The sequence below is a fragment of the Mytilus edulis genome, chromosome 1 (assembly GCF_963676685.1).
Source record: "Mytilus edulis chromosome 1, xbMytEdul2.2, whole genome shotgun sequence".
Taxonomy (NCBI): domain Eukaryota; kingdom Metazoa; phylum Mollusca; class Bivalvia; order Mytilida; family Mytilidae; genus Mytilus; species Mytilus edulis.
Window position 1 is genome coordinate 86192118 of NC_092344.1, and position 16600 is coordinate 86208717.

Here is a 16600-nt window from a genome sequence, read left to right on the forward strand (position 1 = left end):
AGTATTGTTTTTGGCCCCTTTTTGGCCCTCAATTCCTAAGCAGTTTGGGCAATAACCCCCAAAATCAACCCCAACCTTCCTTTTTGGGAATGGAACCTTGTAGTACAATTTCAGAAAGATCCATACACTTAAACACAAGTTATTGTCTCCAAACTAGAAAAAAATACTTATTTTGACCCCTTTTTATACGACTGCAAAAATTTTCAATTTTTCGTCGTATATTGCTATCACGTTGGCGTCGTCGTCTACGTCGTCCGGATACTTTTAGTTTTCGCACTCTAACTTTAGTAAAAGTGAATAGAAATCAATGAAATTTTAACACAAGGTTTATGACCACAAAAGGAAGGTTGGGATTGATTTTGGGAGTTTTTATCCCAACATTTTAGGAATTACGGGCCAAAAAGGGCCCAAATAAGCATTTTCTTGGTTTTCGCACAATAACTTAAGTTTAAGTAAATAGAAATCTATGAAATATTGACACAAGGTTTATGACCACAAAAGGAAGGTTGGGATTGATTTTGGGAGTTTTGGTTCTAACAGTTTAGGAATTAGGGGCCAAAAAGAGCCCAAATAAGCATTATTCTTGGTTTTCGCACAATAACTTTAGTTTAAGTAAATAGAAATCAATGAAATTTAAACACAAGGTTTATGACCACAAAAGGAAGGTTGGTATTGATTTTGAGAGTTGAGGTCTGAACAGTTTAGGAATGAGGGGCCAGAAAGGGGTCCAAGTAAGCATTATTCTTGGTTTTCGCACCATAACTTTAGTTTAAGTAAATAGAAATCTATGAAATTTAAACAAGGTTTATGACCAGTAAAGGAAGGTTGGGTTTGATTTTGGGAGTTTTGGTCCCAACAGTTTAGGAATAAGGGGCCCAAAGGGTCCAAAATTGAACTTAGTTTGATTTCATCAAAAATTGAATAATTGGGGTTCTTTGATATGCCGAATCTAACTGTGTATGTAGATTCTTAATTTTTGGTCCTGTTTTCAAATTAGTCTACATTAAGGTCCAAAGGGTCCAAAATTAAACTTAGTTTGATTTTGACAAAAATTGAATCCTAGGGTTTTTTTGATATGCTGAATCTAAAAATGTACTTAGATTTTTGATTATTGGCCAAGTTTTCAAGTTGGTCCAAATTGGGTCCAAATTAAACTTTGTTTAATTTCATCAAAAATTGAATAATTGGGGTTCTTTGATATGCCAAATCTTACTGTGTATGTAGATTCTTAATTTTTAGTCCCGTTTTCAAATTGGTCTACATTAAAGTCCAAAGGGTCCAAAATTAAACTAAGTTTGATTTTAACAAAAATTGAATTATTGAGCTCTTTTGATATGCTGAATCTAAACATGTACTTAGATTTTTTTTTATGGGCCCAGTTTTCAAGTTGGTTCAAATCAGGATCCAAAATTATTATATTAAGTATTGTGCATTAGCAAGAAATTTTAAATTGCACAGTATTCAGCAATAGCAAGAAATCTTCAATTGCACAGTATTGGGCAATAGAAAGAAATTTTCAATTGCACAGTATTGCCCGATAGCAAGAAATCTTCAATTGCACAGTATTGTGCAATAGCAAATATTTTCAATTGCACAGTATTGCGCAATAGCAAGAAATATCTAATTGCACAATATTGTGCAATAGCCAGAAATTTTCAATTGATTGGAGTTATCTTTCTTTGTCCAGAATAGTAGTTGAATCAACTTAAATCATTGTTTTATACAATATACAATGTATATTCACTTTTACTACCAACTGATAAATTAAAACAATCTTTACCATTCAGTGATAACAAGAACCTTTTGTTACATTTTAATATTTTATGATGTATTTAAATGAGTACCGGTAGTTGTTGTTGCAAACTTCATTAGAAATTTGAATTGAGATCAGTTTTGGAAAAAGGGAAAGGGGGATGTGAAAAAAAATGGGGGGGGGGGGGGGTTAAATTTTTCTCATTTTAGATTTCATAAATAAAAAGAAAATTTCTTCAAACATTTTTTTGAGAGGATTAATATTCAACAGCATAGTGAATTGCTCAAAGCAAAAAAAAGTATTTTATGTTCATTAGACCACATTCATTCTATGTCAGAAACCTTTGCTGTGTCAACTATTTAATCACAATCCAAATTTAGAGCTGAATCCAGCTTGAATGTTGTGTCCATACTTGCCCCAACCGTTCAGGGTTCAACCTCTGTGGTCGTATAAAGCTGCGCCCTGCAGAGCATCTGGTTCTAAACTATTAAGACCAAAACCCCCAAAATCAATCCCAACCTTCCTTTAATGGTTATCATCCTTATGTTAATTTTTTTTTTATTTCCATCTACTAATACTTAAGTTATCATCCAGAAACCATCCCTCTTCTGACAAAGCTGACGACGACGAAGTGATACCAATATATGACAAATAAAAATTTAAATTTTGCGGTCGTATAAAAATCTGGGAAATACGTTGACAATCTTTGATAAAAAAATTGAGAATGGAAATGGGGAATGTTTTAAAAAGACAAGAACCTGACCAAAGAGCAGAAAACATTCGACAACTAATGGGTCATTAACACAACGATAAAATCCTGCACCACGAGGTGTGTCTTGGCTGGTAAGCATTCTTATAGGCAATCCTACATTTTCAAAAATGGAAATTTTTAGCTAAATAAAGGGTAAAGATGGACAAATAAGTCATGTAAAGCTAGAATTACAACTTACAGTGATGGAATGACAATGGTGAAAACTTAAAATGAACATAATCAGCCGCTGACTGCAAGACTGAAGCAAAACAGCTCTGTGTCAGAAGTAGAAAATAATCTTGTCACATATCAAGTAGGCCAGCCAAAATTGTAACAATCAAGTAACATTTACCAGGAAAACAACTTACATGTCTCATGACTTTTGTTTAACTGTAAATATGCACAAATGCAAACAGCTGGTGCTAGTGCAAGTGACACTTAGTTCAAATATCAAAAGTACACATACGCATATGAAAAGGTTCAGAAAAGTAACAACCAGCAACCACTGACCCAATTTTTATTTAAAAACATACAAAAAATATAACAACTAAACTAAAACAATACAATGTATTAAAAAAAAAACAATGGCATCCCTAATATATGTTTCAGCAATCTTTCTTATAATTGTGAAAATATTCTCTCTAAAGCAAATATCCAAAAAGATATTATACAATAACTAACATCGTAGAACAAAAACTTATTAGATGCAATGTTTTTCACACAAAAATATAAAATAAAAAATAGTTTATGACAACAAAACATATTTCAAATTTAAACAACCAAAACTGTGGCTTTAAAAAATACAAATTAAACTATGACAAAAAGGTTCAAATTTATATCAGAATACTAATTAAAATTTAAAGAAGAAACTTTCTCATTTTAAAAAAAAAAATCATTTTTCATTAGTGCTGGACTATAGTTTAGTTTTATTAGTAATAACATCTTAAATTACACAGAAAAGCTTTTTTTTCGTAAAATTCCTGAGATTTAAAACTTTTTAATAATTTTATATTAAATTCGTTTTATACTATATAGAAAGAAATAATTTTGTTCCATAAAACCAATGACTTGCAAAGAATCTTATTGAGTTTTCATTCTAGTATATATATCAAATATGACTCCATATCTTTTGAAACAAATCTTTAACAACTGCATATCTATTTCAGAGCCCAGAACAAATGGTATAAGATGGTTATGTGAAAATTGAAATCAACACAAAATCTTAACAAAAAATCAATAAATGAATGTCAGAAAATATATCATGCTAAAAAATGTTACACACAATAGAATATATACTTCTGTAAAATCTAAGAAAAAAGCTTAAGCACATGTTATGTCAACTTGTAATCTAAGATGAAAATTAAAACACATATTATATAAAACTTGTAAACTATTTAACAAATATATATAACATAACTGTTTAACTTGCAAGTAAACTGCTCCACTAACAAATAATACTTAATAAAATCTGATGAAAACTTAAAATTTGTAAAATCTTTAGTTCAATTTAAAACTTAAAATTTCTTGTAAAAAAAAAAGGTTCCTAGATAAAATGTTATAATTTATAATAACATATTTTACTATTTAAGCTATGGATAAAAATCAACTTCTGTTTTTTTCATATAGGATGTTTTAATCTTGTTTAAAACGGTTGTTACTGAAATCACAAATGATACCCTAGTATTGCAATCGTAGTATTGCAGCTTTGTTTTTTTTTGTTAAACTGTTTCTGTGGAGAGGTTAAGCACAATCAATGTGCTGTATGCTGTATATCCAAAATGTTATAAAACATGAATATGCAACAATAACTAATAATAAGTAAAAAAGTGACAAGAAAATCCTTGCATGTGTATAACCATTCTTTAAAATGCTACAGGGTGTCATTTTGTGAAAAATTAAAGGAAATCAAGCCTCCTAAATCCTTATCAATATGTTCATCTTGTGAATATTCTGAACAATAAAAAGGTTCCAGTGTAAAAGTATGATGGGCAATCCATATACCCACTATACAGATCGACAAATAAAATCACCCTGATTTTTATCATCATTGCATAAATAACAAAAAAATATAAATATACGAATGAAACTTCGACTAGATAAAACATTTGTACATGAATGAAAACTGGACTATGTAATAATCATTATGCATTATCTTAAGCATCATTTAAATGACTTGTTCATTTGTAAATTACTGTAACATGCTTAACAAAATAAAGACAAACATATTCACTAAAACTAATGCTACACATGTATGGTTCTATTCTAGTATGCCCCAAAAGCCTTTATTATCAGACTCAGTAATTTTAGGAATTGTAAACAAAAATTAGTTATACAAGCAAATTTTTTGAGAAAATTCAGGGGAAATAATTTTAACCTTATAACTAAATATGAATAAAACAATTTTACTTATACATGTATAAGTATTATATTATCTACTTTAAAAAGTAAATGAAAAAACTTGTTCAATTAGCACCCTGACTACTATAAAAATACATATGTTCATGTTGTTATATTTTTTTGTGTAGTTATGTAGTTGACAATAACCATAAATTTAAAAAAAGAAATTTAGCTTCCTGTATTTAAATGAGTAGAACAAACACATGAGTAAAAAATAAATTTGTGAATGCTAATAAGATTCCACTTTACATGTTATGAATAAATACACAAGCTGTACACATTGGATCAGACCCTCAAATTACAGGTAGTTGCTTTAATGAACAAGATGTGAACACAAAATTTATGAAAAGACTGTTTTATTTCATATTTTTTCCCCAAATTCTGAACCAACATATAATTTGTGTATAGTGTATTGTTATGTTACAGTGACATTGGGGCTTTAGATTTTTCACCCAAAATGACCATCAAGTTCAAGTTAGTAAAGATTCATTACTGTGTTCAACAGAATCCATATAACTGGCTCAGTTCTTTCCTGAAGTTGGTAATTGTTTGTGGTGATATAACTCCTCCTGAAAATATCTTGGTTTCACTCTGAAAGAAAAAAATAAATGGCAACAAAAAATTTAAACCAATCAAGTAATTCAATGCAATTTTTTTAGCCTGCAACTGCTGGGGTATTGATTTCTTTATGATTATAAAATGCTTTGCTGAGTGCAGCCTGATACGACCACAGAGGTTGTACCCTGAACAGTTGGGGCAAATTTGGGCACAATATTCAATAATTGATACTGTCTGAATTTGAAATGTAATCAAATGTTTGACATAATATAGGTTTCTGACACAAAACAAATGTCAAAATCTTACAAATCTATTGTGCAATACTGTGCTGAAACTTTAAAAAAAATTGAAATTTGAAAAATAAAAAAAAAATAAATTGAACCCCTAAAAAAATTCAGAACACCCCATTCCAAACTTTTTGAATCCCCCTTGAAGCAATTACCCCCACACTAAATCCCAGCCTTCCTTTTGTGATATTGAACTTTGTGGTACAATGGCAGAGAGATCCCAACACTTACACACAAGTTATTGTCCAGAAACTACAACCAGATGCTCCGCAGGGCGTAGCTTTATACGACCGCAGAGGTTGAACCCTGAACGGTTTGGGTAAGTATGGACACAAAATTCAAGCTGGATTCAGCTCTAAATTTGGATTGTGATTAAATAGTTGACACAGCATAGGTTTCTGACACAGAATGAATGTGGTCTAATGAACTTAAAATATTTTTTTTGCCTTTGAGCAATTCACTATGCTGTTGAATATTAATCCTCTCAAAAAAATGTTTCTGGACAAAGAAAGATAACTCCAATTGAAAATTTCTTGCTATTGCACAATATTGTGCAATTAGATATTTCTTGCTATTGCACAATACTGTGCAATTGAAAATATTTGCTATTGCACAATACTGTGCAATTGAAGATTTCTTGCTATCGCGCAATACTGTGCAATTGAAAATTTCTTGCTATTGCACAATACTGTGCAATTGAAGATTTCTTGCTATTGCTAATTACTGTGCAACTGAAAATTTCTTGCTAATGCACAATACTTAATATAATAATTTTGGATCCTGATTTGAACCAACTTGAAAACTGGGCCCATAATCAAAAATCTAAGTACATGTTTAGATTCAGCATATCAAAAAAGCCCAAGAATTCAATTTTTGTTAAAATCAAACTTAGTTTAATTTTGGACCTTTTGGACTTTAATGTAGACCAATTTGAAAACGGGACAAAAAATTAAGAATCAACATACACAGTTAGATTTGGCATATCAAAGAACCCCAATTATTCAATTTTTGATGAAATCAAACAAAGTTTAATTTTGGACCCTGATTTGGACCAACTTGAAAACTGGGCCAATAATAAAAAATCTAAGTACATTTTTAGATTCAGCATATCAAAGAACCCCAAGGATTCATTTTTTGTTAAAATCAAACTAAGTTTAATTTTGGACCCTTTGGACCTTAATGTAGACCAATTTGAAAACTGGACCAAAAATTAAGAATCTACATACACAGTTAGATTCGGCATATCAAAGAACCCCAATTATTCAATTTTTGATGAAATCAAACAAAGTTCAATTTTGGACCCTTTGGGGTAGACGACGACGATGCAGACGAGACGCCAACGTGATACCAATATACAACCAAAAAAATTTCAATTTTTCCGGTCGTATAAAAATGCTTGTTTTGACCCCTTTTTGGCCCTTTATTCCTAAAAGGTTGGCACCATAACCCCTAAAATGAATCCAGACCTTCTACTTGAGGTATTAAACATTGTGGTACAATTTCAGAGCAATTGAAATATTTAAACACATGTTATTATCCTGAAAGTAGAAAAATGTTTGGGACCATCATCCCCAAAATCAATCCCAACCTTCCTTTTGTTGTATTGAACCTTCTTATTGAATTGCAAAGAGATCCATTCACGTTAATTAAAGTTACCGGTATTGTCTGGAAACCAAATGTGTCTTAGGACAACGACGATGCAGACAACATCATACCATTAAACAATCCCAATTTTTTTTTGGCAGTTGTATAAAAATTATTATTTTAACCAGGTGCTCCGCAGGGTGCAGCTTTATACAACAGCAGAGGTCGAACCCTGAACAGTTGGGGCAAGTATGGACACAACATTCAAGCTTTATACAGCTCTAAATTTGGATTGTGATCATATTTTTGACATAATATGAGTTTCTGACACAAAACAAATGTCAAGATCTTACAAATCTATTACACAATATTGTGCAGTTAAAGATTTCTTCTTCAAACTTTTCAAAAAATTGGAATTTGAGAAATTGGAAAAAAAATAAATTGAAAACTACTTCCACCCCCTTTTTTTTGCAATTAGTCCAAAACCTGACATTTCTTTATACATAATTTACAAGTAGTGTAAAGGAGGTAAATCTGAACATACCCAACATTGCATGTTAAATATTTTTGAATTACCTCCCTTTATGCTGCTTTTAAATTGTCTTAATTGTCCATTGACCAGAAAAACCTAGTTTTCCCCTTTTTTTGCCCCTAATTCCAAAACATTTTAAGCCATAACCCCCAAAGTCAATACTAACCATACCTTTATGGTAAGGAACCTTGTAATATTATTTCAGAGAGATTTAAACACTTAAACACAAGTTATAGACTGAAAATACAAAAATGCTTATTTGGGCCCCTTTTTTGGCCCCAAATTCCTAAACCTTTGGAACCATAACCCCCAAAATCACTCCAAACCTTCTACCTGTGGTATTAAACATTGTGGTACAATTTTAAAGCAATTGAAATACTTATACACAAGTTGATATCCTGAAAGTAGAAAAATGCTTGTTTTGAGCCCCTTTTGGGTCCCTAATTCCAAAACAGTTGGAACCATCATCCCAAAAATCAATCCCAACTTTCCTTTTGAGGTATTGAACCTTTTTAAAAAATAAATTTAAACTAAAGTTATTATCCGGACACCAAATGTGTCTTCGGACGACGACATCATACCATTATACGAACATTAATTGTTTTTGCGGTTGTATAAAAACAGACTATTTCATCTGGTTTAAAAAGATACAGTACATAGTTCCAACAATCTAAAAGGCAAAATTCTGGCTTGTCAAGTATAATGCTATGGGAAATAACCAGTTTCTACTTATAAAATATTCATGTTCTTTTTTCTCTTATAAGTTTTAAAATTAAGGGTAAAGTGCATCCACTGTACAGTTTAACAGCACATATAACCTTTTTTTAAAGAGATTCAACCACTAACATGGGTAAAAGTTAGATAGTAACCTGTAACAAGGGGATCTGACACAGTTTCAGGGTAGATAACTATTCAAACAATAATGAATGTTCATGGTTCCATTGTTGTTAGTTTTGTTTATGACATCAAAAATATCAGAATCTTAACCCAGGATTTCAAATCTTTAAAACTTAACAAGAGCTGTCAAAATGACAGTAAACCGGATTCTTTAACATTTATTTGTGTTCTGGCATTTATCAATATTACAAGGACCAAAACTCCTAATAGGTAAAATTTATGATTATCAATATCAAACTTGACTTCCATGTTGTCAACAATAACAACATATAAACTAGATAGAAAATGACCCTCTAGCAGGACAAACTGTGTGCCCTTAATGCATAAAGTAAGAAAAAATTACTAAGTCCACCTACCTAGGATTTTGAAAATATCTAAAATAAAATTTTAAAAGGTTTGGTTGAACGGTTCATGAGTAAATGCACGGACACAACATTTTTTAAACTTTCAAGAACCGTAACTCCTGAACAGTAAAAGTCGAAATCGTCATTATTGAATTTGACCTCCATTTTGTTGTCAGTAACAACATATTAAAATTTTAAAAGGTTTGGTTGACTGGTTTATGAGTAAATGCACGGACACAACATTTTTTGAACTTTCAAGAACCGTAACTCCTGAACGGTAAAAGTAAAAATCGTCATTATTGAACTTGACCTTCGTTATGTTGTCAGTAATAACATATTAAAATTTTAAAAGGTTTGGTTGAACGGTTCATGAGTAAATGCACGGACACAACATTTTTTAAGATTTCAAGAATCGTAACTCCTGAACGGTTAAAGTCAAAATCGTCATTATTGAACTTGACCTCCATTTTGTTGTCAGTAACAACATATTAAAATTTTAAAAGGTTTGGTTGAACGCTTCATGAGTAAATGCACGGACAACATTTGGTTGCCGGCCGCCCGCCCGGCCGCCTGGCCGCCGTACATCCCCAAATCAATAACCGACATTTTTGACACAAAAATCCGGTTAAAAATTGTGTAAGATTACCAATCTAAAGAATTAACAAAGGAATATTTTGATGTCTTGAAAAGAAAATCTCAAAAAGATTTGAAACTGAATCCAATTCCCTTATGAAAGTTATAAATCTTCAAATGTTACTTACCAGTTTTACTACTTCTTTCTGTATGGTGAGGGCATAAGGTTTAAATTCTTGCTGTGACTCTCTGCACTTCATGGCGATACCTTGTTCTTGGAGTTGATGACTAGGGACTGGGTGTTCAAATCTTTCCTAAAACCAAAACATTTTGGAAATACAATAGGTATAACAAGTTTTATACTAAAAAAATATTAATGATTGTTGTGTTACATGTTAATTTAAAGTATTATTGGAAAGCCAATAAAAACCATTTAGTCTTGAATAGAAGTCTACTTAAAAACTTTTCCTGCCCATTTGGTTGTAAAATGGCCAAATTTAAATTCAATAATAACAAGCATCCTGTGAGTAATGCATGGCAAAACATAGTCCCCTACTGGTGAAAAATTCTTTGTATTGGAACAAATTGGTCATTCAAGTATATATAAAACATAATCAACTTTTTTTAAAATTTGAAGTTTCATATAACTTTCATCTCTGTTTAGCTAGTGAATTATTTCTTAAGCGTAGATAAGAGTGTAGATTTGGAAAACATAACATAACTTGTGGATAAAAAATATGAATAGGAACCCTATACATGTATTACTCAACATCAGATCATACAAATATATCCATTACATCCCAATATGAAATGTTAACACAGTTACTCACTTAGATGGAAAATTCAAGTCCAGGAATTACCCTTATAGTTAATACCATTCAAGTTCAAGATTAGATAACTCAAAAAAATATGTTTTGGGCAAACTGATTTTTTCAGCTCTGGCCTTTGACAAAGGGGATTCCCAGCTCTGACCTTGGACATGAACACAGGAGATTCCCCACTCTTGACATTGCACTTAAACACAGGGAATTCTCAGCTCTGACCTTGGATATGGAAACAGAGGATTCTCAACTCTGACCTTGGTTATGGACACAGGGGGATTCCCAGCTCTGACCTTTAACATAAACACAGGGGATTTCCAGCTGACCTTGGACATGAACACAACGAAATTCTCAACTCTGACCTCGTACATGAACACTGGGGATTTCCAGCTCTTACGTTGGACATAAACACAGGGAATTCTCAGCTCTGACCTTGGACATGAACACAGGTGATTCCTTAGCTCTGGCATTGGACATGAACACAGGGAATTTTTAGCTCTTACCTTGGACATGAACACAGGGGATTCCCAGCTCTGACCTTGGACATTAACAGGGAATTCTCAACTCTGACCTTGGACATGAATACAGGGAATTCTCAACTCTGACCTTGGACATGAATAACGGGAATGTCAACTCTGTTCTTGAACATGGTTCCAGGATTGTTCAGCTTCAGCCTTGGACATGGACACAGAGAATTCTTAGCTTTGACATTGGATGTGAACACAGGGGATTCTCAGCTTTGACGTTGGACATGAACACAGAGGATTCTCAGCTCTGACGTTGGACATGAACACAGGGGATTCTCAGCTCTGACGTTGGACATGAACACAGGGGATTCTCAGCCTTGTTCTTAAACATGAACACAGGGGATTCCCAGCTCTGTTCTTGAACATGAACACAGGGGATTCTCAGCTCTGATTTTGAACATGAAAGCAGGGGATTCTCAGCTCTGTTTTTGAACATGGTTCCAGAGATTTTACAAAAAGTGTAGTGATAAGACCCTGTGAAATATATCAAAGGAATTTATCAACTTACGCCACATAATTCCAGAATAATTTTCAATATAGGTGACATGAGTAAGGCATGTTTAGCTCTGGTAACTGCTACATACAAAAGGTTTCCTTCATCTGTATTTACATAACCTGCAAAAAGTAAACTACATTTTTAATTTTATATCAACTTTTCATTGATTACATATTGATGACTTAACAATATCTAGTTAAATGTAAGTTGCATAAATGAGAATTTGGGCCAAGATTGCCCCTGAAATATAATGTTCAAAATTTCTTCAGTTTTCAGTATAAAATGTAGATTTAAGAATCAGAGTTGATCAATAAAACATGTCCATTTATTATGTTTCACTCAAATATGCAAATAAATAGAGCAAAATCATCATTAAAAACAAAAATCATATAGTTGTATTTTCTTAACTCATTACATAATATCAGTAAGAATCAAATTTCTTAGTGACAATTTGCAAATCACTTTGTTGATGTGGTTCATAATTGTGTCCTGTTTTTTCTTATAGATTTGACCTTTGGTTTTCCTGTTTGAATGGTTTTAAACTAAACATTTTTGGTGCCCATTATAGCTTGCTGCTTGCTGTTTATTGTGATCCAAAGATCGGTGTTGAAGATCGTACTTTGACCTATAATGTGTCGACAATAAAGACAACAACACTCATGTTTTTACCGCATAGTATCTGTTTATTGGGTCTACATGTTTCGCCTAATCGATAAGCATCATCAGGACAATTGTACAAAGAAATATGACAGTGAAGTATGAATTTAGCGGTTAGCGGTTTTAACCGGAAGTGTAAGTTACATAATAGTAGTTATAGTGACGTTATATGAATAGAAAGTGAAAGTGAAAGTAAATAGAAAATATATAAATAGAAATGTTAAGTGTTTTCTTTATTTTCAAGATGACTGGGAATACCTAGCGGTATCCACTCGTTTTTACCCTACTGCACGATCACCACTTCAGGTGTTGGTTCACTCGTATTTTTATTTTTTTTGACCTATAATGGTTACTTTTACAAATTGTGACTTGGATGGAGAGTTGTCTCAATGGCACTTATACCACATCTTCTTAAATCTATCAATCATTTATATCAAGCATTGTTTTAATCTAACATAAACTTTTTTTTACCTCTGTGCGTTTAACAAATGAGATTTTCTTATTTATGAGACTAAAACTCATCTTTACTATCATTAGATAGAAAATGCATAAACAGTTTCAAATCCTGTATATACTTGGACACAATGGTAGTTGAGCTATTTGAGGTTTATTCCCAAAAATCCCTTAAAATCGACACAACTAATAAGCATTTTTCTATTTCCAAAAATGTCCATGTACGTATCACATGCAGCATTTATTTCAGAAACTCTTTATAGCGCGCATTCATTTTACAGGTAACACATGTAATTAGTACAAAGACAGTTCCTGGAAAATGTGTCGAAGGTTATTAATTTTGAATTATACATTTTTCATAATGGATTTAAAAAAAAAAAAGAAGTGATCAAGATATATCGTATCGTAAATGATTAAGGCACACATTTAGCTGAAAGGGCAATTTTGAAAAATGATAAGTATTATGTTTCCTTAATTAAATAAATAGTGATCATTTAAGTAAATAAGATTTCAAACTTTTTTTTACCTCTGTGCATTTAACAAGTGATATTTTCTTATTCATGAGACTAAAACTCATCTTTACTATCATTAGATAGAAAGTGCATAAACAGTTTCAAATCCTGTACATACCTGGACATATTGGTAGCTGAGCTATTTGAGGTTTATTCCCATAATACCTCTTTAGAATGGGTTCAACACCATAATCATCTGTAACTTTTACTGTACTAAATTCTAACCCTTTAGCTTTGTGAGCAGTCGACAATACAAAATCTGAAAAAGTCACAGCATATAATTCAATACTCATCAGACTAAAGCTTGCAAAAGATAACACTTAGCAAAAAACTTTACCTACAAGTGCCCTTATTTTTGTCATAAATATAGATATTAATATTTAATCAAGCAAGTAAAATTCATTCTCAAAATTTATAATATCCATTGAAAAAAAGGGGACTAATAAAATCAAGTGACTCAATAATAAATCATTTCTTTCTCTAATTGTATATGACCACATATCTTAAAAAATGTCAATCTCACATAATACATCCTAATACCACTTCTCTGCACACGTTTCAGTCAATTTTCAGTAATTTTGACCTTCACTTTATACAGAATAACTTCAAAATCTATATAGTGTACCTCCTCTCACAATATGTGACCATATATCCAAGCAAGTTTGCAATTCCATGTATTGTATTTAATTGGGCATCTGGAAACCACTTTTTTGCACCAATTTCAGTAAATTTCTAGTATGACCTTGACCTTTGACCTCAAAATCAATTAGGTTTCTTCCTATTATTATATGTGACCATACATTTAAGGAAGGTTGCAATCCATTATAAAGAAATTAAGATAGCATAAGAAAACGAAAATTACTGGCGGCTGACAGGTATAAAAATTGTTTAACCCATGCTTCTTTGAAGCAAGATGTATAATCATACAATACACCAAATATAGTATTTTGTTAATATAACCTAGTATGTTATAATGGTAGTTTTCATAATACATGCCTTCTTGGGATCTGTCACACATGTACTAAATTGATAAAATCTGGGATGTTATATTTATAAATTAACACCATACCTGCATCCTTAAGATCTGTCACACATTTACTGAGTATTTTGTTGATATATACAGGTGTTTCAATGCTGTAAGTCTTCACAATCTTTATCTTCCCCAATAGTTCACAGTCTAGGGTATTATTTGCATACTTCTCAAACTCCCACATGTTTTTAAATTTACTTATCAGTCTGTCCTCAATAACTCTGTGTTCTGAAATGATTTTATTTTTTAATTCAACAACAATATTGCAAACACACAGTTAACAATTACTCAATTGACACAGTTATCTCAGTGAAGGTCCCTGTTACTAGAAGTTAAGGGATTCTTAAGGTAGATAAATTGAATATTGTAGGTTGTTTTTGCTTTTGTTAGTCTTGTGTATTTTTTCAATATTGGTTCATTTTATATATGTTTTGAAGTTTTTTGTGACATATATTTTAGCTGAACTGGAACACATTTCTATTCAAAGGCCAGCTGAAGCCTGCTTCAGGTGCTGGATTTTCTCACAGTGTTGATGACCCATTGGTGGCCTTGGGCATTGTTTTGCTTTTTGGTCAGGTTGTTGTTTCTTTGACACATTCCTCATTTCCATTGTCTATTTTAACCTCCATATATTTCTATAACAAAATACTAATTTCTAAAACTTAACTTGAGTGTTAATCAATATGTAAGAATGAAATAGTCCTGTTCTTTATCAAGATCTACACAAAAACCATTTAAAAACATAGAACATTTATAAAAGAAATTTCTAAACAGTTTAATAATATTTAAAAAAAATCAGATTTAGGTGGTTGCTATATATGCACACTTATCTTAAACATCCTTGATAAAGTTGTTCCTATTTCAAGGCAGGTGATATATAGACATGATAGTTAGTTCCTAAATACGGTTTAATCTTGTTTCCATTCTATTTGTTTACTTCAATTTGTAAATTGTAAAATGTTACAAGTGATTTTTTTTTTAAATCTGACTGTAGTGTAACTTGACACATAACATTTATCTTCAATATGTTCCATACCTTTTATTCTCTGTTGATATGACATCGTTAATATATATATATCCAGTATTCTGTCAAATCCAAAACCATCTGCCCCCTTAAAGTCATAAATTAATAAATTATTGATATGTTGGTACATTGTAATAAGTTATCCCATATATCTTAATTTTATTAACATGTTCCTTTTTAAATTTTACTCTCTCACAGCACAACTTTTTATCTTCATGAAACATTTTCCTAATTTACAAGTATCACATTAACTTAAGGATGCTCTAAGTTGATTTAAAAAAATAGTAATGAAAAGAAAAAATGGGTGTTTTGGGGCAAAATATTTTTACCCTGTATCATAGAAAAAAAACCCAGGTTTTCTGAACATCTGGCAAAACTAAACCTGACTTAAGTACATCCTTATCATTAATATCAATGATTTATAAAAAGGAATTCCATACTTGGACATACACCAAATAGTGGTCATATGGCTTTAAGAACCCGATAAATAGATCAAACCACAACATCTTAACAATAACCATTGAACCATGAAAATGAGGTCACGTTAATATGAACCCTGCTACTAGAGCTAGACAGACATATATACTTTACATTGGTCTCCTAACAATGTTAATTGTACTCAACAGTAAAAGAAAGGGACAGATTTATATTCCAAGTTTCTAGTTATATCTTCACCTGACTTTCTTTGTAGTCTTATAATTCATATAGGAGTTGAATTGATCAGATTGGTCAATAAAACAAATGGCAATTTGTTATTTATTTTATACAAATGTCAAGGAAGGACTTCAACACTAAGTCCAGTCACAATAATAATCCAAGGCTAGTGTCCACATTCAGTTTTAGCTGTTTTAGTGTTAGGTGGATTATAAGTTTTCTAATTAAAAATCATACCACACAATCAATGGTTCATAATAATTTTTGACCAAATATATAAGTCTCTGTTTACGTGAAAATATATTAATCATCAACAAATAATGTATAACTTACTCCAACAAATCCTACTTTGATGTCATCATCATTCATGCGACATATCTTGACAGCTTCATCAAAAACAGTGGCATTTGTTCTACAGATAATGGCCACTTGACCTACTGTGCTTCCAGTTACTTCACCTGAATGGAAAAAATACATGTTTTACTGTGAGCTCTAGCTTACTATCTAATGAAATCCCATTAATAAGTATTTGGTTAACAGGAAGTTGATGAGCTTTGACTATGGAAATACATCACATGTATTCACATGAAAACCGATACCAAATTGCAGGGGTGCTCTGATTCATGGTTCCCGAGGAAAATGCAACAAAAATTTTATTATGTGTGAGAAGATATAAGAATTTGGTTAGCAGGAACTTAGTTGATGACTAATGAATCTTAAAACACATCATTAGTATAATATGCTAACATG

General features: G+C 31.6%; 1 protein-coding gene across 1 annotated transcript in view; it reads right to left on the reverse strand.

Moving 5' to 3' along the window:
* Positions 1-2873: 2873 nt before the first annotated feature.
* LOC139515087 (F-box DNA helicase 1-like) overlaps positions 2874-16600 on the reverse strand; it is a 36446-nt gene continuing 22719 nt past the window's right edge. The window contains exons 13-19 of the mRNA XM_071304650.1: positions 16184-16308; positions 15209-15284; positions 14212-14400; positions 13261-13401; positions 11533-11639; positions 9865-9990; positions 2874-5492 (exon numbers count right to left, since the gene is read on the reverse strand). Coding sequence (XP_071160751.1) covers positions 5400-5492; positions 9865-9990; positions 11533-11639; positions 13261-13401; positions 14212-14400; positions 15209-15284; positions 16184-16308 — 857 coding nt within the window. The 3' untranslated portion in view covers positions 2874-5399. The remainder of the gene's footprint in view (positions 5493-9864; positions 9991-11532; positions 11640-13260; positions 13402-14211; positions 14401-15208; positions 15285-16183; positions 16309-16600) is intronic.